The following is a 24,433-nucleotide window of genomic DNA, read 5'->3' on the forward strand; positions in this document are numbered from 1 at the left end:
TAAAATTCTTTGCTATAAAAGATGGAAGCCTAACTGATAAGCCAGAGGCGTCTTGGCAGGCATCCCGAGTTGTATCATACAGCTTGTGTCTGTGTAATTCTTCTCGACGGAGCTGATTTAATCAGAGACATATGGTGTCCTACACCCAAGAACATCGGTCCTTCGGGTGAAAGAAGTATCTGAAGGATCCCGACAGTTTCCTGGCGCCCGAACAGGGACCTGATATAGGCACCTCTCCAAGACTACCCGACCTCCGGACCACACCGGTTATTGATGATATTGTGAACAGCAGACCTAAACACCTGGCCAGGTAAGAGATCATTTTTCTCTTCTCTGCTCTTCATAATATATCATTTTAACTAAGGTCCGTATCAAGGGGAATCTAGTAGAGGAGGGGGCCGTAAAATCGGGTCTGTATAAGAACTCTGAGGAAATCGGGTGTGACATACATATGTAACTTTTGCTCGGATGAGAGGTTATTGCAGATTCTGCCTGTGTACTGCTATTTTTAGGAGAAGAACTGATGCAAATCATAACGGGTATGGTGATTGGACATTTGCAGGGACAATCCCAGACACAAACATAAGAAAGTTTCATTATGTCAAAAAGGGAGAACAGTGGTGGATATTGTTAGCATTAAATACACATATCCCATTGAGTAACGTTGAGAGGTCAGACATTACGGAACCTAAGACTAGGTGAACAGTTCATACTACAAAGCCCAGACGGACAAGTTTTTCACAATAGACGGTTCCGCATTAGGAATCGAGGAGGTTGTTGAGTGACTACTTTGATTTGAAGGATTGTGGAAAGTAGAAAATAAGCTGCACAGTAGGTATCCGTTCAAAGAGTGGTGATATTGCCTAACTGGGTCATGTGACAGCGTTCTTTCGGGGAGGTCACCGCCTAAGCTTAAATCAACACCCTTTACGAATAAACCTTGTGACAGATAAGAGTATGATTGAATGAGCACAGGATCACAAAATAAGCCTGTGACAAGATATGACAGAAGAAACCCAGTGAATGGATATCCTGTTCACATCCCTGTGTGTTGTGGGAGTGCTTCTGTTTGCAGCATATATAGCGTACAAGTACACGAAACACGTAGTACAAAGAGGAACAGAAACTCCATTCAGTCTGTTAGCACCTTAGGAAGAAGGAAACGAGGTATAGTAGAGCTGAGTCTTGAGCTTACCCAATACACCACCTAAGGCGGGGGACTAACAGAAGGGATAAGTGATACAGGATAAGAAAATGGGAAACAGTCAGGGGAGAACAGCGGAAGAAGGAAAATTGCTATGTGAAATAATAAAAGATAGATGTGGAAGTAGTGCAGCAAAAGACTTAAAGGTGGTACTAAGAGTTTTTAAGCTAAAAGGTAAAGAAGCTTTAGACGAAGAAAAATGGAAGGAGATAAAAGACACTAAATCAGGAAGAATTGCAGACAACGGGTGGGGTGAACAGGTAGAGGCATGCATTAAAGTATCACAGGTCGCTAAGCGAGAAAACGGTGTATAATGAGAAAACAAAAAGATGGATACGCCCCAAAGAATTTAGCCCTGTGCCTGAGAAACAGGAACCACCACCCTATCCTGCCCCAACCCGTATAACAGCCCCACCTACAGTGCCGGTTATACCACCGTCCACCGGACTGTGCCCTGATGTACAATCACCATCACCTGATAATGGCAATCCAGGATGGATTTGTAGTAATTGTGGTCAACAAAATCCAGACTGGAGAGATGCTTGCCTAGCCTGTGGAGCACCCCGTTATCACCACCCTAGCAGGTTAGCCCCTGTTAGGACTCAAACGCCCTTTTAGGGAAGTAGATGAACAGGGTGTTACCCACACCAGACGGATTCAAACTAATCTTTATACTCCATGGTCTGCCCCAGAATGTATGGCATTATTGTCCAATGCTCCAGATCCAACTACCTTTCCTATGGGGTTTGCCCGATACATAAGACAAGTACTGACCGTACACAGAGGGACCTGGTTGGATGGGGAAGACCTATGTAGATTAAAATTACCTATAACTACCCAAGGGGAGTTTTCACAGACTATTGGACCAAATAGACCTGCTGATAATGACCAAGAGGGTAATCCTCGAACTCAGGCTTCAAGAGAGCCCTTTTTAACTGCCCTTGACAATTTTATGCAGACAAAACAGAGACAGAGAGGTAACATGACAGCCATACCGCAGAAACCGGGACAATCAGTAACCGATTTCTTCCGGATATTGGAAACGGCTTTCCAAGATGAGGGTCTTGATACAAATAATGAGGGAGTATCAAGACTATTGGCAAAAGCCTTCATGGAAGGGTTACTTAAAGAAATACGAGATCCCCTGAAAATAAGCACCCCTGATTGGAGGTCAGTACCTGATGCCCATGGATTAAGACAAAAAGCTATGGGAATCGAATTAGATGTGCAGGAAAGGAAGAATGCACCACCAGCAAAAACAAGGGTAGCGGTGACCCAATTTGACAATCAAGGAAATCCAATCAGTGAGGTTAGGAGGAGAACTTTTACATGTCACTATTGTAAGAAGCCAGGTCATTTCCAGAGAGATTGCCGTAAGAGAAAAGCGGATAGAGAATCTCAGCCTAGAAGGGAGGAATCCACTGACTGACTAGGTGCAATTAGAATGCAACTTGACTCTAGGGAACCAGTAGTTAAAATCAAAGTCAACGGGAAAAAGGTACCCTTTCTAGTAGATACCGGAGCAACCTCTTCGGTGGTCAATGACAAGGTAATAACTCCAGATCTCCTTTCAGAATACTCAACCTTTGTTTCAGGATTTAGTGGGCAATCTAGCTTAATCCCTTTTAGCAAACCTCTGCCAGTTAAAATAGGACCTAAAATGTTCCTGAATAAGTTTTTATTTGTCAAAAGAGCACCAATTTGCCTATTAGGAGTAGATGTACTAAAGAAACTACAGGCAGATATCAAATTTGCAGAAGACGGTACAGTGCATCTTACTATCCCAGATGGGGATGAGGACACTCTTGAGGCTTGCATGATAATTCAAGCCCTTGAGTCACAAAGTCCTGATGACACTTGTGACACTACACCACATCCGTGGGACCCAGCCTTAGATAAATTGCCCGACACCCTGTGGGCAAAAGGGAATGCAGATATTGGTTTACTTCCCGTATCCCCAGTTGTGGTGGAGGTACCCGTGGACACAAGGTTGCCTCAGCTGCGGCAGTATCCCATTAGTGCCCAACAAGAGGCTGCCATTGAAGCACAAGTCACTGATCTTGTAAACAACGGAGCATTGGTACCGATCAAATCACAAGCTAATACGCCATTGTTTCCTGTCAAAAAGAAAGGAGGACCGGGTGACGCTCCAAAATATCGCATGGTTCATGATCTGAGAGAAATAAATAAAATCCTTGTTCCTTTGACACCTGTAGTACCTAACCCACACACGTTATTGGCGAAAATCCCTAGCCAATCGAAATGTTTTTCAGTAATTGATTTGTCAAACGCATTCTTCTCAGTACCTCTTCACAAAAACTGTTGGCACTTATTTGCTTTTACGTTTAAAGGCAAACAATATGCCTGGACCAGACTGCCACAAGGCATGCAGCATTCACCCACATTATATACACAAGCATTACAGTCTGTGTTGGCCGGCTGGCCACACCCACCTGACATTGTGCTCCTACAATACGTGGATGACCTATTGCTTTGTGCACCTGATGAGCCTAGCTGTAAAACCCATACTCTATCATTATTGATATTTTTATCAGACAATGGGTGTAAGGTCAACAGAGAGAAATTACAGTTCTGTCAACCAAAAGTTGTATTTTTAGGACTTTGTCTGTCTCATGGTACCCGACACTTAACCAATGACAGAATCACAATTGTCCAACAGATGAAAGAACCAAAAACTCATAAGCAGTTGAGAGCATTTTTGGGCTTAGTTTCTTCCTGTCGCCAATGGGTCATACATGCTAGTGAACACATGCAGCCACTGTATGATTGTATCAACACAACACCCTTTCAACTGACTGATACCGCACGAACCTCATTTCAGTATCTAAAGAAGGCCATAATATCAGCCCCAGCATTAGGCATACCCAATTATGACATGCCCTTCCAACTTATGGCTGCTGAAATCAGAGGGCATGCTACTGGCATTCTGACACAGAAACATGACAAAAAGAATAGACCCCTTGCATACTATTCTGCTAAGCTAGACTCTGTAGCACAAGGAACACCATCCTGTGTCAGAGCAGTTTCTGCAATTGCATTACTACTTGACAAGGTTTCTGATATTGTATTGGACAACCCACTAACTGTCTGTACCACACATGATATATACAGTATCCTGAATCAGGTTTCTGCTAAACATATTTCTATGGCCAGACAACTCAGACTACAATGTGCCTTGCTTATGCCTCCTAATGTTACGTTCACCAAAACTCAGAATCTGAATCTGGCTACACTGTTGCCAATTGCGGATTCTGAAGGGGGGATAGATGAGGTAAATGAGGAACAATTGTCACTTTCTTTTGAACCCCCACACGAAGTTGAACATGAACATGACTGCATAGAACTGATGCTGCAAGAAGTTGTTGGCTTGCCCAATGTCACTGACACACCACTGCTAAATCCAGATTTTGTACTTTTTGTGGATGGCAGCAGATATGCCGATGACACTGGAAAATTCCACACAGGATATGCTGTGGTGTCACCACATGAGACTATTGTAGCAAAGGCACTTCCACCCCATATGTCCGCTCAGGAAGCTGAGCTAACAGCTCTGAATGAAGCATTAAAACTTTCCAAAGGAAAAACAGCAAATATCTACACTGACTCAAGATATGCCTTTGGGATAGCACATGATTTTGGGGTTTTGTGGCGCACAAGGGGTTTCATGACAGCAGCAGGAACACCCATAAAACATGCCACACTGATCAGAGAAATCCTCGAGAATGTGGCCCAGACACAGGAGGTGGCCATTATGAGGGTGCCAGCACACACCAGAAAAGACAACATGGAAGCGAAAGGCAACGAGAAAGCAGACCAGGCGGCAAAGCAAGCTGCTTTGGGAACTCCAGAAAAGGTAAACATAGTGCAACAGGATGCATTGGGTTTGTTTACAGACCTACAAAAGTTCCAAGAAGACTCCGCCCAGACAGACAAGGAAACTTGGGAAAAGATGGGTGCCGAAAAAACGGACGGAATGTGGAAGAAAGATCAGAAGTACTGTTTGCCTAGGGTTTTATATCCGAGGATGGCAGAAGCAGTTCATCTTCCAACTCACATGTCCGCCAATGGAATGACGCGCCTAGTCACGAAGGTTTGGATTGCTCCTGGGTTTGGGAAGATGGCGCAGCTACACTGTACCACCTGCCCCATATGCCTAGCACACAATCCCGGACAAGTAGTGAAGACTCCACGGAAACACAGTCCTAGGCCGTTATATCCTTTCCAGAGACTGCAGATTGACTACATTCAGCTCCCCAGAAGTGGACCATATGAATATGTTCTGGTGTGTGTTGACATGTTCTCTGGATGGCCAGAAGCCTACCCGGTGAAAACGGCTACAGCTCGAGCCACTGCAAAGAAACTAGTGATGGAACTAGTACCACGATTCGGTGTACCTGAAACAATTGAATCAGACAGAGGCACACATTTCACTGCTGAGGTAATGCAAAATGTCATGCAAATGATAGGTGTAGAACAAGCATTTCATACACCCTACCACCCACAGAGTTCAGGGAAGGTAGAGAGAATGAACGGGACACTAAAATTGAAAATACAGAAAACCATGGAACAGACCCATAGACCATGGCCAGAGTGTCTCCCATTAGCATTATTCTCAGTAAGGTACACACCCACGGGGAAAACTAAACTGTCACCCTTCTTGATATTGTTTGGAAGACCACCAAACACAGGGTTGTACTACCCACAGGTTTTAACACTTAATGTGGATGGTTTGACTAGTTACGTAATCCAGTTACAAAAGCATTTAACTCAAATGCATTCTCTAGTTTTTTCTTCCATTCCAGATCCGGATAGTGTGGAAGGAACACACTGCCTACAACCTGGTGATTACGTATATGTCAAGAAACACTCCAGAAAGACGCTTGAACCCCGATACCAAGGTCCTTATCAAGTACTCTTGACAACGCCTACTTCTGTCAAGTTAGAAGGACGACCAACCTGGATCCACGCATCACATTGCAAACTAGCCACAGGGGTTAATAACACATAAAAGAGCATAATGCTTTGGTTTGGTTTTACATCTTCTATATTAATGATAGTAGCTGCGTGGGACAGTTTAAATTCTCCAATGCCCTTGAATAATAAGTTTATACAACATCATGAAAAATTACTGAATGATTGGTCAAAAGACACTCAATCTCCAGCAGATTGCTGGATCTGCACACATTCACCAGTATCAGCCACTAGTATTCCGTTCCTTGCTATTCCTGTGCCACCCGAGGAATTATTTGCCTGGACCAATTGCTCTGATACACTTGCTAATAATGCCACAAATAATGTGAAGTTATGGAACACAACTGTTGGTATACCCATTGTGGGATGGGTAGGATACCCTTGGTGGCAGGGTAACCTTTCAGGAAGTAGTACACACCTTCAATATTTGGCATATAAAGGAGGAATTTGGGTACCCAGGAATAGAACTCGACTAATCTACCTGGGGCAAATTCCAATGTATGGCCTACAAATTAGTTTTAGTGTAACTTCTCACTCTACTGATGCCTTTTGACATACTACATACATACTACATATATACTACATGCATGCTACATACATACTACATGCTACATACTACATATATACTACATACATACTACATACATACTACATATATACTACATACATACTACATTTCCCACACAGCTTTTACCATAAAGTGAGACTAGGGACTTTTTTTTTTTAAGTGGCGGAGGAATACAGTGCGGAAGGATACCTACCTTCCGTCATTGGATTCCTGCAGCCCGTAGAGAGCGGCAGCATCAGCTGATGCTGCAGTTCTCTACCCAAGATCGTCGTGGGACACACTCGTGGACTGCTTCGGATCATGGGTGAGTATTTTTGTGGTTTGTTATGTTAATATTTATTCCGTAAAAGACAATGGCTTCGGGTAACAATGTGACAAGTATTGGTAAGTATGTTACTCTATGTTATATGTACTGTATGTCTATGTATGTATTGTATGAATGTATTGTATGTAGCATGTATGTAGTATATATGTAGTATGTATGTAGCATGTATGTAGTATGTATGTAGCATGTAGTATGTATGTAGTATGTATGTAGCATGCATGTAGTATGTATGTAGTATGTATGTAGCATGTAGTATGTATGTAGCATGCATGTAGTATATATGTAGTATGTATGTAGCATGCATGTAGTATGTATGTACTATGTATGTACTATGTATGTAGCATGTAGTATGTATGTGGCATGCATGTAGCATGTAGTATGTAGCATGCATGTAGTATGTATGTAGTATGTATGTAGCATGTAGTATGTATGTAGCATGCATGTAGTATGTATGTAGCATGCATGTAGTATATACACTCACTGGCCACTTTATTAGGTACACCATGCTAGTAACGGGTTGGACCCCCTTTTGCCTTCAGAACTGCCTCAATTCTTCGTGGCAGAGATTCAACAAGGTGCTGGAAGCATTCCTCAGAGATTTTGGACCATATTGACATGATCGCATCACACAGTTGGCGCAGATTTGTCGGCTGCACATCCCTGATGCGAATCTCCCGTTCCACCACATCCCAAAGATGCTCTATTGGATTGAGATCTGGTGACTGAGGAGGCCATTTGAGTACAGTGAACTCATTGTCATGTTCAAGAAACCAATCTGAGATGATTCGAGCTTTATGACATGGCGCATTATCCTGCTGAAAGTAGCCATCAGATGTTGGGTACATTGTGGTCATAAAGGGATGGACATGGTCAGCAACAATACTCAGGTAGGCTGTGGCGTTGCAACGATGCTCAATTGGTACCAAGGGGCCCAAAGAGTGCCAAGAAAAAATTCCCCACACCATGACACCACCACCACCAGCCTGAACTGTTGATACAAGGCAGGATGGATCCATGCTTTCATGTTGTTTACGCCAAATTCTGACCCTACCATCCGAATGTCGCAGCAGAAATCGAGACTCATCAGACCAGGCAGCGTTTTTCCAATCTTCTACTGTCCAATTTCGATGAGCTTGTGCAAATTGTAGCCTCAGTTTCCTGTTCTTAGCTGAGAGGAGTGGTACCCGGTGTGGTCTTCTGCTGCTGTAGCCCATCTGCCTCAAAGTTCGACGCACTGTGCGTTCAGAGATGCTCTTCTGCCTACCTTGGTTGTAACGGGTGGCAATTTGAGTCACTGTTGCCTTTCTATCAGCTCGAACCAGTCTGCCCATTCTCCTCTGACCTCTGGCATCAACAAGGCATTTCCGGCCACAGAACTGCCGCTCACTGGATTTTTTTTCTTTTTCGGACCATTCTCTGTAAACCCTAGAGATGGTTGTGCGTGAAAATCCCAGTAGATCAGCAGTTTCTGTAATACTCAGACCAGCCCTTCTGGCACCAACAATCATGCCACGTTCAAAGGCACTCAAATCACCTTTCTTCCCCATACTGATGCTCGGTTTGAACTGCAGGAGATTGTCTTGACCATGTCTACATGCCTAAATGCACTGAGTTGCCGCCATGTGATTGGCTGATTAGAAATTAAGTCTTAACACACAGTTGGACAGGTGTACCTAATAAAGTGGCCAGTGAGTGTATGTAGTATGTATGTAGCATGCATGTAGTATGTATGTAGCATGTATGTAGCATGTAGTATGTATGTAGCATGCATGTAGTATATATGTAGTATGTATGTAGCATGTAGTATGTATGTAGCATGCAGGTAGTATGTATGTAGTATGTATGTAGCATGTAGTATGTATGTAGCATGTAGTATGTAGCATGCATGTAGTATATATGTAGTATGTATGTAGCATGCATGTAGTATATATGTAGTATGTATGTAGCATGCATGTAGTATGTATGTAGTATGTATGTAGCATGCATGTAGCATGTAGTATGTAGCATGCATGTAGTATATATGTAGTATGTATGTAGCATGCATGTAGTATATATGTAGTATGTATGTAGCATGTAGTATGTATGTAGCATGTAGTATGTATGTAGTATGTATGTAGCATGCATGTAGTATGTATGTAGTATGTATGTAGCATGTAGTATGTATGTAGCATGCATGTAGTATATATGTAGTATGCATGTAGTATATATGTAGTATGTATGTAGCATGCATGTAGTATATATGTAGTATGCATGTAGTATATATGTAGTATGTATGTAGCATGCATGTAGTATATATGTAGTATGCATGTAGTATATATGTAGTATGTATGTAGCATGCATGTAGTATGTATGTAGCATACATGTAGCATGTAGTATGTATGTAGCATGCATGTAGTATATATGTAGTATGTATGTAGCATGTAGTATGTATGTAGCATGCATGTAGTATGTATGTAGTATGCATGTAGCATGTAGTATGTATGTAGCATGCATGTAGTATATATGTGGTATGTATGTAGCATGCATGTAGTATGTATGTAGTATGTATGTAGTATTTTTTATTTTTTTTTAACATTTAACACATTAGCCGGATGATGGGACTACTACTGTCCCATCATTGGCTAATGTGTCAATCACTGTCATGGTAGCAGGCATCGCCCGATGGGACTTGTAGTCCCATCGGACGATGCCTGCACAGACCCTCGGACATCAGCACAGCCCCCCGGCAGGCCGGCACAGCCCCCCGGCAGGCCAGTACAGACCCCCACAGGGTGCACAGACCACCGGCAGGCCTGCACAGCCCCCCGGCAGGCCGGTACAGACCCCGGGCAGTCCACACAGCCCCCCGGCAGGCCGGCACAGCCCGCCGGCAGAGACCCCGGAAGGCCCGAAATGACGGTGCATCATGATGCGCACACACCGCGCATCATGATGACGTCATTTCGGCTGTCAATCAACTTTGAACTTCCGATTCCGATGCCCGATATTGAAAAAATATCGGATGTCGGTATCGGAATTCCGATACAGCAAGTATCGGCCGATACCCGATACTTGCGGTATCGGAATGCTCAACTCTAGTGAAGACGCTCCATGGAGGCTTCTCCTCAGTCAGTGACATTCCCGCCATTATTCGCCCCTCACTACTGGCACAATTACCCCGCGCCGCCTTCTCTACACAGTGTTATGTGTGGAATGTAACGTGTGATTTCTCTGGAGGGAAATAGACCCCACACATGAGGGAATTCTCACCAGTTACCGGCCATCTACTATATGGCGGCATATGATTGTGCTATCGACTCCACACCAGGAGCTAAAATGCCCAAATCTCGGTTATGTCTCTGGAGTGAAAAATCGCCAACAAAGCACAAAATGTCAAAGTTCATGAGAAAGTCCGTCACACAAAGATAAATTATAGATCATGAGAAAACAGATCACACTTACATACAATAATTATATTATAAAGTGCCTATGAATGAAGTGCGGTCACCTAAAAGAATGAATAAAGATATACTGTATCTTCGGACTATAAGCGCACCGGACCATAAGACGCACCCCAAAGTTTCAGGAGGAAAATAGGGAAAAAGTTAATGTGTCAAATGGGGGTCTGTCCCACAGTCCGAATTCAGTAAACCCGGGGGGGGGGGGAATCGGCAGCGCTGGTGGAGCCGGGTCACAGGAGGAGTTCGGGGATCCGGCGATGATCTGACTTACCCCAGGCTGGTGCAGCAGGCGCCTCTGTAACATCTGTGATCTCACTGGGGCCATTTGGAGTAAGGGGGTTTAGTTTATAAATCCAGAAGATTTCTTCCCGATGTAGATATCCAATGCGATTCTGATCCTGTGGGGGAATCTCCTCTGTGGGGAATATTCTCAGTTGTGTGGAATCTTTCTTGTGTTTGATGGTGCAGTGACGTGAAAGCCCATGTTGGAGAAAACCCTATGGAGTATTGGGACGGTGTGAGTTCAGCCTTTTGTGGAGGGGTTGGGTCGTCCTTCCCACATATAATGTCTGGTATGAGCATATAATCACGTGTGTAACATAACTGGTGGGACATGACATGGGGCTTTTGATCGGGAAAATTTCACCAGTAGAAATAAGGGTGAGATCAGAGAGACCATGGCAGATCGAGTCACAACAGAGGCAAGTTTTCAGATTGCATGTAATGATTTTATTCGGGAGACAGGCGATTTTTAGCAAATCTTCCTTCTTCTCTTCTATGTTTCTTGGTGCTAGAACATTTTTCAATGATGGAGGTCTTCAAAATGTCAAAAAGGGATTGCTGGGTAATGTTTTTCCCACTCCAGCTGTCTGACAGGCTCATGATGCTCCTGCAGAGGACGTGAGTAACTCAATATATCATCCAGGTAAACTACCGCAAATCTACCCATCGGGGAGAAAAAAAATGACATTTTCAAAGACTGCCGGAGCATTGTTTAATCTGAATGGCATCTCCAAATTTTCAGTATGCCCCTCCGGTGTATTGAATGCAGCCTTCCATTCATCACCATTGTGTATACGTATAAGAGTAATCATAAGGAATTGAAAGAATTGTCACCCAGATCCTTCTTACAATTTTATTCCATGGTGAAACGTGACATCAAACCATATTAGAGTGCGGCGTGCAGGTAGCAGGGAGCTATACAGATGAGAGAGCCTGACGACTACGGCCGTTTCGCACTTAGCGCTTCTACCGGTCCATGCTTGTCAGGGGGTTACACCACTTCCTTATAACAAGGGTTAGGGAATGGTTAACTGAGAAGTGTAAAACATTTACAGTGAGTACAGTGAAACAATTAATATAAAAAATTAAAAGAAATATTACATAGATCATAGCCACACAGACATATTCAATGTATCATTGAGGCCAAGGGGAACTTGTGCATCGCAATCCACAATCCATGCTGCTTCTCTTGTTAGTAGTAATCTATTCTGGTCACCGCCTTGTACAGGATAATCAGCGGGCTCAATTCCTGCAGATCTCAGCACATCGGGGTCCGCATTATGGACCTCTCTTATATCATTAATGTCACAGATCCTTTTCCTGTGTAACTGAATGGAAATGTTCTCTGAGCCTGATGTGCCGCGGTCTAATAGTCGGGGCAATATAATAATTGTCCTGGGCAGTATATGACATAAAGCACTTGCTCTGTGCGGCCTGTGATTAGTTTATCTACCGTCATCGCCCCGATCCTCAGATTTCTCCTGTAAGATGGAGATGACAGAAGGAGCGATCCCCACAATGGAAATGGCCTCTTGGACGTCTTCCATGTAACCAGGTGACTTTATTGTTCTTCTCCTGGAATCTTTCCTGTAGCGATAAGTCATCTAAGTCACCGCTTCTTCTAGAAGCAATCGAGGGTTGTTCTTTGCTGCTACGGCTAAATCTTTATCTCCTCACAAATGCCAATTCCTGTTTATCGCTGATTTTATTACATCCATATTGGGATTAGGTGTAAAAGTAACAATGAACCTTTTATTATCTCGTCCTTCTTTCTGCTCTTCCTCCTGGATCTTGTAACTAGACCCACATGGGTTCCTCCATCGCTCTAGCACAGTGTAATAATGTTGGCGGATAACCTCTGTGTAATAAGTCGTCTGTCAGGTCATCCGCTTGTTGTAGGAAACCTTCTTCTCTACTATTCATTGTTCTCAGTCTCAGATACCGGCTGTATGGTCGGCCTCTGTTAGTATGTTCCAGGTGCGCATTATTAGAATGGAGGGACATATTGGTGGCTGTAGGTTTTTATAGGTGCTGGTTATTATTCTACCATCCACTATTTTATTATTCACATCTGAGAAATCTAAGTTATTCTGTCCAAATTGTGAATAAATCTCATATTAACCTTATTCTCCTCATTCATATATGTAATGAAATCATTAACCCCTTTCTGTCCCAGCCCACACCAGAAACACATCATCCACGTACCGGTGGTCCGCACGGAGGTGTCAGGTGGGTTTACACCATAAATATATTTATTTTCACAGTCTGGGAGGAACAAATTAGCGAATCTGCAGCATCTGGCGCCCCCATCGCTGTCCCCGTCATCTGGGTGGACCAGCTGCCCCCAAAAGAGAAGGCCTTATGGGACAATATAACATTCAGGCTTTCCGGGATGAATCCAATATAGTCATCTGTTTCAGCAGTTTTTTCCATAGATATTTTATTGCTTCCAGTCCTGTGATTTGTGGAATTCGTGCGTACAAGCTCCTGACGTCGATCAAAGCCAATTTATAACCCTCCTGCCAATCTATACCGGACACAGTTCTCTATAAATCTCCGGTGTCCTTGATGTGAGCAGGTGCTATTCTCAGTAATGGTCTCACACACCGGTCTATAAATGTAGATAAAGATTCTGTTACTGATCCGACCCCGCACACTATCGGGTGGCCTGGTGGGGGCGCTGCGTCTTTGTGGACTTTAGGAATATAATACCAATGCGGCTTGTGTGGAAATTCAGGGAAGAGTTTCTCTGATATTAGACAATCGTCCCTTCTCTATGTGAAATCTCAGAGAAGATCTTAGTTGTTCCTTCTCGTTATTTGTGGGATCAGCGCTTGTTTTTCTCTGTGCTGCTCTCTGATCGCTGTCTTTCTGCTCCTTACTATATTGTCCATTGCTATTAACACTACATTATTGCCTTTATCGGCTTCTCTAATAACAGGATCTTGGCAGTTTTTTATCTCCTTCGGTGCTCGCTGTTCTTTTTTGTTACATTATCTGTTGTTTTTGTACAGCACTGCCTGTGTGTCTTTTACCCCTCTGTAAAAAACATAAAAACAATTAACCCGATCAGTAAACACCGGAAATAGGAAAAATGTGAGAATGACAAAATTACGTATTTATGGATGGCACAATTCCACAAAAAATGCTGTAACGAGCGATCACAATTGTACTAATAAAAACGTTATCTCGTCCTGCAGAAAATAATCCATCACACAGCTCCACCGGAGGAAAATAACAATGTTACGGGGCTCGGGAAATGGAGGAACTGCTCCAAAAATGTTTCTTTCCAAACCTCAGATATTTTTTTCTCCACTAAAAGAATAATAAAAAACTGGACATGTTTGGTGTCGCCGTAATCATAGTGATGAGGAGAATCATATTACATGGTCAATTATACCACAAAATGTACAAAAATAATTCACAATAAACAATGTCAGAATTGTTTTTTTCACAATTTCACCGCACTTGGAATTTTTCCCTCGTTTTTGAGTACAATATGTGGTAAAATTAAGGGAGTCATTGAAAAGTACAACTCGCCCCGCAAACATCAAGCCCTCATATGTCTATGTGGCCAGAGAGATAAAGAGTTATGGCTCTGGGAAGAAGGAAGGAAAAAATAGAAACAACAAAAGGAAAATGGGCCGCAGCATGAAGGGGTTAATTGCGTCTTTCTGCCATTTATAGGGAAAGTTAGAAATTAGTTGTGTCAGGTCAGCGTTATGTTCATGGCTTCTGATTTAGAGGAGTTGACTATAAAACACATACCTGTGATTCCAGCTTACTCCGTGTCTCTGGCACCGATAGGGTCCTGGTTACCAATAGGGGGCGACTGGGAAAAAGATCTGGTCACAATTAGAGACTAAATGGATCCGGCAATTAAATCCCTGACATCCCAATGGTGTAGATGAAGTTCTCAGCTTCTCCCCTTTCCTATAGGGGGTTTGGTGGAATTTGTTCTCTACACTCTTTATTACATAGAACAGTTTTCTCTGATCTCAATGTGTCTTATTTGTTTCTTATTTCCCCATAATACAACGGTCACAAGATCGCCGATCTGCACTTTACTCTCCGATGGTGACGATCCGCTAGACATCCGGACAGTCAGGAGCATTGGACCCCATCTGTGTCTCCCCACTATTCTAACAATGGACGCTCTCTCCGCGATCATTTCCTCCTCTATACGGTTATTACGGGGAATGACGCTGTGGTAACTTCTCTTCTGGGAGAGACACAGATCACAGGTGACTAATATTGCAGTGTGAATAGAAACTTATATTTCCGGTATTTTTCTGCCCTTACATTGTGGGTTATGAGGTGTTTGGGGCTTGTTTTTTGTTCCGCCCTTTTCCCTTTGTTGTTATCTTTCCAGTTGGTAATTGGGATTCTAATATAAGCCCATATATCCCGGGAAGTGTCAGGTGCTGGGATCTCATTATATTATTAATAACAATTTCCTTCCCGATTATTCCCGTCATTTATTGCTCATTACATTCTCTCTATATAATAACAGATTCCTCTTTGTTACACGTCCTAATACTGATCATTTATATCTCTATATTGTAGAGGAAACATTTCTAGGAGTGTATACACTTCACCACAAACACTTCCCATAGATTTTATTACCATCACTGTTATTAAGCTGCTTTTATCTTTATATCTTTACCATATCACTGTTTATTCTCTTTTCTTACCCGTTGCACAGTTGCACTCTCACTGGTCACTTGGTGGGGTCACATTTGGCTCTTTTCACCTGCATTGTTTTGTTTCCGGACCCCCCTCACTATCACTTTACCTGACTGATCGCTACCAGGTGGCTCTATGCAGCATTATTCATCTTGGTCTTACCAACAGGTTTTCATCCTGAACCTCCTGCTTCACTGGGGAAGATGTGACCGGGGAACAGCCCCAATTCCTTTAGGAGCACCCCCACTTTACCCCAGAGTTACTCCCCTTGCCTGGATTCGTGCAGGACCTTGGTGTGTTGGAAACACTTATCCGTACCCTCTGAGGAAGCTGACGGGGCGAAACGCTGGTAAGAGGGAATAGTGGTGAATCTGCCATCTTTCTCTGTACACTCCCGGCATGTCGTCTGTAGGATCTGTAATCTCCATCTCTTGTTAGGATGGTTCCTCCTTTACACTATATGGGCTGTGCTGTATTCCTGGGATATCCCATATAGCACTGGCTGCACTTTATATCTCCTATCTGTACTCCAGGGATGTAATGCGCTGTCAGCTCTTTATTCTCTCACTATTTATACCCTTTGCTCTGTGTCCTCTCATTATATAAGCTATTCATCTATAAGTGCACAGGATCTATTCCCCTTATACACTGATATCCAGTGATAGATCTACAATCCGGTTACAGATATCTATGTATGGATTTATCTTATACTCAGTAAATATGGTGCACTTTCATCCCCACCTTGATAGTGACACTCTCTTAGGATACATGTTACTCTATGATGGCACTTCTGCACATAGCCACTAGATGGCGCTACAACATCTGACATTTATCATAACAATTTCATGGAGACAAAACCCATTAAAACAATTGTAACAAATTGATTATAAAGCCAGGGTGGACCTCTCCCTTATACCCGGACAGGCAATAATTTTCATTCTATTGCTAAGCTTATTGACTATTATATGTTTGTATATCCTGTCTGGCTACTTGGATTAGGGATAAGTGCGATACACCTTTGATCTATGCCATTATGGCAATGTTACACTACCGCTATCCCTTGGGTCTTTCTTACCCTTGGTGTGTCCCATTTTTGCCCATGTGCTTTTGTGGTCAATTTGACTCTTTCCCCATTGTTTCTTGTTTCCTGATATATCACAATAAAATTGTATTTTATATTTTCCTATATATGTGGTTTTGGACTCTTTGATCGCTTCTTTTCTCTGATATTTCTAACATTTGACATTTCCCTGAATTTTTATCTCTACACCTGGTTTACACAAATTATATTTTCTTGTGGTAACTCTATACTATTTACCATTAGAAGCTGAGTATTTCTGTAATTATTTGTATGTATACATGATTGATTACCACTTCTGTCTCTGTAAAAACAATCCCCTTTAACCTCTTTCTGACCTCGGGTGTAAATGTACTTCCCCCCTTTGATGTGGGCTCCGGCGGTGAGCTGACATCTTTTCCGGCACACGTCAGCTGTACTGAACACCTGCCATTTGCCCCGAACAGCCTCTGACAGCGGCATTTAATGCGCACTTCCAGCAAGCACCGGAAATCCCACCCATCGGTGACCCCATCACATGATCATAGGTCACCGATGGGTTGGCATGACAACCAGAGGTCTCCAGCAGAAGTCTATGCTTGTCACTGCCGGATTGCTATAAGCACCACCCGCTAGCCAAAACCACATGAACCAGTGATCGTCCCACCGAACCTTGCTCTCCTTTTAACATGGGCAAAACGCTACTCAGACAACACAGGGTGAGGGTAAGACAGTGTGGGCAATGCTTTATTGTACCACAGAACAGGCAGATAACACATAGAACAGTCCCAGCACAGTACCCAAGATGGGGCACATTACAGAGTCTCACCCTCCACTGACCCGCCGGGATAATAGCAGCTGTGACTTCAGATCTTCCAGGGTCACTACCCCAGCTGTGGCACGCACACAGGGGGTAATGACAAGCGTAGGGAGATGACAGTCCATACAAGGTACAAGGCCAGTTGATCCAAAGACCACAATCTGGCTTCTCCAAACGTATCCATGGTTCAGCGATGGTCAATGGAGCAGATCAGTATTCTTCCAACCGAGGCTGAAAACCCCTAGGTTGTTTCCCATAGAATGATAGATCCGTGTCCCTTGTGATGATGTTGTGGCTGCTGTCCTGTCTCTTGTCCTTTGGATGTATGGATGTCAATATTACCGGCTTACACAAACAAAAGTCTGTTTTCTTGACCAACTAGAAATCTACACTTAAATTTAAACCCAACATACAGATAACATTCTATTATTCTTCGTTTGCTAAAAATAGTTGTCTGGTTAATTAACATAGAATGCTGTATGTCTTCACAATGCCAAAAATAAAAAAAGTTTTAAAAAATATTAAAAAAATATAAAAGTTCAAATTACACCCCTTTCAAAATAAAACAATAAAAAAATCACACATACACATATTTGTTATAGCGGCGTTCAGAATCGCCCGATCTATCAATATAAAAAAGAATTAACCCGATCACTAAATGGCGTAACGAGAAAAAATGTCAAAACGCCAGAATTCCTTTTTTTGGTCGCCGCAACATTGCATTAAAATGCAATAAAGGATGACCAAAAGATCGTATCTGCACCAAAATGGTCTTCATTAAAAACGCCAGCTCGGCACACAAAAAATAAGCCTTCACCCAACCCGAGATCATGAAAAATGGAGACGTGACGGGTATCGGAAAATGGTGCAATTCTTTTATACTTTACCTAATAAAGATGAGTTATTTTTACTGATTGTCACGCGGGGCTTAGGTCAACTAAGGCAGAAATACCCGGGGCCCCTGTGATGTCCCTTTAACTAGGGGAAACCCTGTCTGACCCTCAACCCAGGGTTTTTGCTGATGGTGCAAATGCCTGAGCCTCCACCCTTTCCTTATCTCCTGCTCAGCCCTAAGCTTAACCCTCCACCCTCCACCCAGTGAGGAGACAAACCACCAAAGCCCCAAACAATAAAGACAGACAGGGAGAACTTAAACTGCACCGCGCCGCATACACACAGGACTATACAGTAATGTGAACAGGGCACAACAAAACACAAATATGGGAAGGCGAGAAGGTAACAATGGATCATACGACACCAGATATGAATCTCTCTCTCTCTCCAACACCTCCACTCCAGACCGGAACCACTTGGTATGACACACAAGCTATAATCGGCGACGCCCATAGGCCAGCACGACTATTTAAAGACCGTGGGCGTGACCAAACATCCAACCTGATCTTCAGCTAGATTAACCCCCGATAGCCTGAGAAACTCAAGCCGGCGCCACTGAGGCTATAGTGGACGGAGGTGGAACTACCTCTGCCTGCCGGACGCTGTGGTGTGAATAGCGTCCGACATGACACTGATACAGTGGCTATGGAAAGTATTCAGACCCCTTTAAATTTTTCACTCTTTGTTTCATTGCAGCCATTTGGTAAATTCAAATTCATACTATCTATTCCTGGCACTGGAGGGGCTTATAAACTTCCGAAGTATATAGTTTGAGGTCTGGGATCTGACAATATGGGGCTAGTTTTCTGACTGTTTCGGATAACATGATACATGATTTTAGTTTTCTTTTTAATTTAGTCTCGTTTGAATATAGGTCAATATTAAATAGTCTCTTGATGAGTCGTCTTTGGTGTGGATGATTAAACCCGTAGAGATGAGAGGCTTGGAGAGTGAGTGTGTACACGTCACCTCACCCTATATACTGAACTGTGGGGTACATGTTTTTTCTATTAGTCACCTTCTGACTAACCTTCAGGGGGTGAATTATGGGTACAGTTTTATATTTGGAATTAATAAGGTTTAGTTTTATCCTTTTGTCAGCAAACATGAGGAATGACAAGAGGCAACCCATTTAAGAAGGTTCAATTTTGGTTAAAATTATTCAAACATGAACATAAAAAAGTCTTCTCCCCTATGTGACGTCTCTGATGTTTATTAACAGTTGATTTCCAAGTAAAATATTTGCCACATTAAGAAAATGAAAATGGCTTCTCCTCTGTGTGACTGCTCTGATGTCTAACAAGAAGCACTTTCTGGTTAAAACATTTCCCACATTCTGAACAGGAAATAGGCTTCTCCCCTGTGTGAGTTCTCTGGTGCTTAACACAATTTTATTTATTGCTAAAACATTACCAAAATTCTGAACAAGAAAAAGGCTTCTCCCTTGTGTGAGTTCTCTTGTGGGTAACAAAATTTGATTCATCTGCAAAACATTTCCCACATTCTGAACAAGAAAAAGGCTTCTCCCCCATGTGAGTTCTCTGGTGCTTAACACAATCTGATTTATTGCTAAAACATTTCCCACATTCTGAACATGAAAAAGGCTTCTCCCCTGTGTGAGTTCTCTGGTGGGTAACAAAATTTGATTTCTGTGCAAAACATTTCCCACATTCTAAACATGAAAAAGGCTTTTCCCCTGTGTAGATTCTCTGGTGCTTAACACAATCTGATTTATTGTTAAAACATTTCCCACATTCTGAACATGAAAAAGGCTTCTCCCCTGTGTGGATTCTCTGGTGCTTAACACAATCTGATTTATTGTTAAAACATTTCCCACATTCTGAACAGGAAAAAGGCTTCTCCCCTGTGTGAATTCTCTGGTGCTTAACACAATCTGATTTATTGCTAAAACATTTCCCACATTCTGAACATGAAAAAGGCTTCTCCCCTGTGTGGATTCTCTGGTGCTTAACACAATCTGATTTATTGTTAAAACATTTCCCACATTCTGAACAGGAAAAAGGCTTCTCCCCTGTGTGAGTTCTTTGGTGGATAACAAAAATTGATTTCTGTGCAAAATATTTCCCACATTCTGAACATGAAAATGGCTTCTTTGCTTTAGGAGCAGTTTGTTTTTTATTGCCTCTTTGGCGAATTTGATTTTCCTTAGTAGTCGGATCTTTGCTGTAAATGGATGATGATATATCTGGAGTAATGGCATTCACTTCAGTTGTATCTTGTAGGATCTCAAGATCATCAGATTTAAAAATTGAAAATGTCAGCTGTCCCTCTGATCTCTTGGTACAGTTATCTGATAAGATAAAAAAAACAATTATTTTTTAATAAAATCTCCTTGAGTTTTATATTTTTGAACATTTCTACTTAAACTGTCCATAAAAATGTCAAGCTATGTAAAAAACTTTAATTATTTACCAAGACAATGACAGTTCACAGTCTAATAGAAAACCTTGTTGGATGAGCCAGTAGTGTGCGGTGTTCAACTGTTTGTTCATTCTGCCTCCCAAATATCGAATAAAAAGAAACCAATCAATGTTATGTAGGCGAAAATAATACCAATTCTCATCTCACAAAAAACAAGTCCCCACTCAGGTCCATCATCTGTCAATGGAAAAAGAGGTTCCCGCACTATTAGTGGCTCAAAGGCTGTTGAAAAGCAACAAGGTTTCTATAAAGCAATCCAGCAAAATCCGCTCTCACTTCGGAGTCTTGCAGTGTGCGCAAACAACATTTAGGATCCCTGTATTTAGCAATATTATAGTGAGAAGAATCCACTTAATATTTGGTGTGTGTCTCCTGGAGCACAATCTGGGCACTATGTGCTGGGTAATAAAATGGCAAATGTGTAATTTTCACTCTCCAACATCCACTGCATGTTAATTTCCAGAAAGTGGCTGTGGAGTCAAAATATTCACTGCTCTTAAGGATTATAACCCTCAGTGAATTAATTTATAAAATGGAATCACTTTATGGGGATTTCTACTATTCTGGTTTTCTGTCATTTAGTTACATTAGGGCTTCTGCATATGGTGTGTCCAATCTCATCTGGGATCTGTTCCTGCTGTCCAGTTGGAGTAATCTGCTCCCTACTCCAGCCAATTGGAAAGTACTATAGTGAGAAGAATCCACTTAATATTTGGTGTGTGTCTCCTGGCGCACAATCTGGGCACTATGTGCTGGGTAATAAAATGGCAAATGTGTAATTTTTCACTCTCCAAGATCCACTGTGTTAATTTCCAGAAAGTGGCTTTGGATTATAACTGTCAGGATCCTGTCAGCGTCCTACAACTGCAGATGATGTGATGTACCTACTGCAGGAATACTTTAGTAGAGGAAAGGAAAACGCAGGTCAGACAAGCAGAAGTCATACACGAGAGGGCGGTGCGGTACCAAAGGGACGAGCAGAGAATAGTCAAGTCACAAGCCGAGAGTCATACACGAGAGAGAGGTGCGGTACAAAAGGGACAGGCAGAACTCGTAACAGGGACAGAACCGGATCAAAACCAAACAAGCAACAAGTTATCAGGCAAAAGGCATACGTACACAAGGGGTCAACTAACTCAGCAGAGGGCAGGAGTATAACTGACAACGGACCTAGGTCAAGTGAGCATTAAATAACCGCCCTCTGCCAGATAGGCAGAAACAATTAACCCCCTGTCTGACCAGGACGGGCCAAAGCGAAACCCCGTCATGGATCATGACAGTACCCTCCTCTCAATGGGGGGCCACTGGACCCCCAGGTCTCTCAGGATACTTGGCGTGAAAGGCCTGGACCAACCGATCCGCATGAACCGATTGAGCAGGAACCCACGACCGTTCTTCAGGACCATAGCCTTTCCAATGTACCAGATACTGAAGGGCATGACGGACCAACCTAGAGTCGACAATTCATTCCACCTCGCACTCAGACTGCCCGTCTACCAAAACCGGTGGCGGGGAAGCTGATGATCCCTCCCCACCGGACCTCACAGGTTTCAAAAGGGCCCTATGGAAAACATTGGGGATCCGTAGAGATGGCGGGAGACGCAACCGAAAAGCCACCGGGTTAACCGCTTCTATAATTTCATAGGGACCAATAAATTTAGGTCCAAGCTTCACAGAGGGGACCTTGAGCCTTATATTATTGGTAGATAACCATACCTTATCCCAATCTGAAACACCTGTCCCACGGATCATTTTTTGTCTGCAAAAAATTTAAATTTATCCTGGGCCTTCGCAATGTTACTCTGGACCTCCCGCCATACCTCCCCCAACCGCTGGATAGTCTCATCCGCCCCAGGACACCCAGAGTTCAAACGGGAAAATTCTCCAAAATGTGGATGAAACCCATAATTGCAGAAAAAGGGAGATGTACCCGTAGACTGGTTAATGCGGTTGTTAAACGCAAACTCGGCCAACGGTAACACAGAACACCAATCATTCTGTCAGGCTGAGGTCAAGCAACGCAGAATTTGCTCCAGAGACTGATTGGTCCTCTTGGTCTGCCCATTAGTCTCTGGATGATAAGCGGATGAAAAGGACAGACCAATACCCAACCTCTTACAAAAAGCCCTCCAAAATCAGGAAACAAATTGCACTCCTCTATCAGACACCACATTCAAGGGTACACTATGCAACCGCACCACATGCTCAACAAACAATCTGGACAATGTTTCCGCATTAGGTAGAGCTGCCAAAGGTACAAAATGTGCCTGCTTACTAAACCTGTCCACCACAACCCAAGCGACGGCATTACCCTTGGAGGGGGGAAGGTTGGTGATGAAATCCATGGACAAATGCGTCCATGGTCTCTCAGGAATTGGCAGTGGTACCAATTCCCCGGCCGGCCGGTTATGGGTGGTTTTTGCACGGGCACAAACATCACATGCAGACACATATTCCCCAGCATCAGAGGCTAAAGAAGACCACCAAAATACTCTAGCAATGGCCTTCTGGGTAGCCAAGATCCCTGGATGTCCACCCAGAACTGAGTCATGGAACTCCCGGAGGACCTTGAGACAAAACCGAGCTGGCACAAAAAGTTTATCCACCGGCTTAGCCGGAGGTGCAAGAGACTGGACTTCCCAAATCTCCTGTTCCAACATATTAGAGACACCTGCCACCACCACCCCAGGCTGAAGAATGGAGGATGGAGGTTCGGGGGGGACACCGGATCTAGACTGCGTGACAAGGCATCAGCTCTGACATTTTTGGATCCTGGCTGAAAAGTGATCGAGAAGTTGAATCGGGAAAAAAAAGTGACCATCTAGCCTGTCTGGGAGTCAACCTTTTAGCTGACTCAATGTAAGCTAGGATTTTGTGATCTGTAATTACAGTTATAGGATGGACAGCCCCCTCCAAAAAATGCCTCTATTCTTCAAAAGGTCAACTTTACGACCAGAAGTTCTCGATTCCCAACATCATAGTTCCTCTCCGCGGGGGAGAATTTCTTCAAGAAAAAGGCGCAAGTTCTCAAATTGGTCAAAGTGGCGGGTCCCTGGGACAATACCGCCCCCACCCCCACCTCTGAGGCATCTACCTCAACAATAAATGGTTCAGATGGGTCCGGTTGAATAAGAACCGGAGCAGACATGAAACATTTTTTCAAAAACTGCGGCTGACCAATTCTTGATATCGGCCCCCTTTTGAGTCATGTCTGTGAGGGGTTTAACCACCTGTGAGAACCCCCTTATAAACTTGTGATAATAATTGGCGAATCCTAGGAAATGCTGCAGAGCCTTCAAATCACAAGGTTGAACCCACTCGACAATGGCCTGCACCTTATTAGGATCCATGCGAAACCCTTCAGCAGACACAATGAACCCCAGAAAAGACAGCTCCTGAACAAACAATAAACATTTCTCCAGTTTAGCAAAGAGACAGTTCTCCTGAAGTCTTTGGAGAACTGCCTGAACATGACCAATGTGAGCCTGTTTATCAGGAGAGTAGATCAATATGTCATCCAAATACACCACCATAAACCATCCAATAAAATCAGAGAACACATGATTTATGAAATTTTGGAAGACCGCTGGAGCATTGGTCAGACCGAAAGGCATGACCAAATTTTCAAACAACACTTCAGTAGTGAGAAAAGCAGTTTTACACTCATCTCCATCTCGGACTCGGATAAGGTTATACACTCCCCGCAGATCTAATTTCGAAAAC

General features: G+C 43.1%; 1 protein-coding gene across 1 annotated transcript in view; it reads right to left on the bottom strand.

Moving 5' to 3' along the window:
- Nucleotides 1-19,461: 19,461 nt before the first annotated feature.
- Nucleotides 19,462-24,433, bottom strand: part of LOC141082463 (uncharacterized) — a 30,411-nt gene continuing 25,439 nt past the window's right edge. Inside the window, exon 5 of the mRNA XM_073566403.1 lies at nucleotides 19,462-20,579. Coding sequence (XP_073422504.1) covers nucleotides 19,678-20,579 — 902 coding nt within the window. The 3' untranslated portion in view covers nucleotides 19,462-19,677. The remainder of the gene's footprint in view (nucleotides 20,580-24,433) is intronic.

The sequence above is a fragment of the Dendrobates tinctorius genome, unplaced genomic scaffold (genome assembly GCF_039654945.1).
Source record: "Dendrobates tinctorius isolate UK_male_01 unplaced genomic scaffold, ASM3965494v1 ptg000017l, whole genome shotgun sequence".
NCBI lineage: Eukaryota > Metazoa > Chordata > Amphibia > Anura > Dendrobatidae > Dendrobates > Dendrobates tinctorius.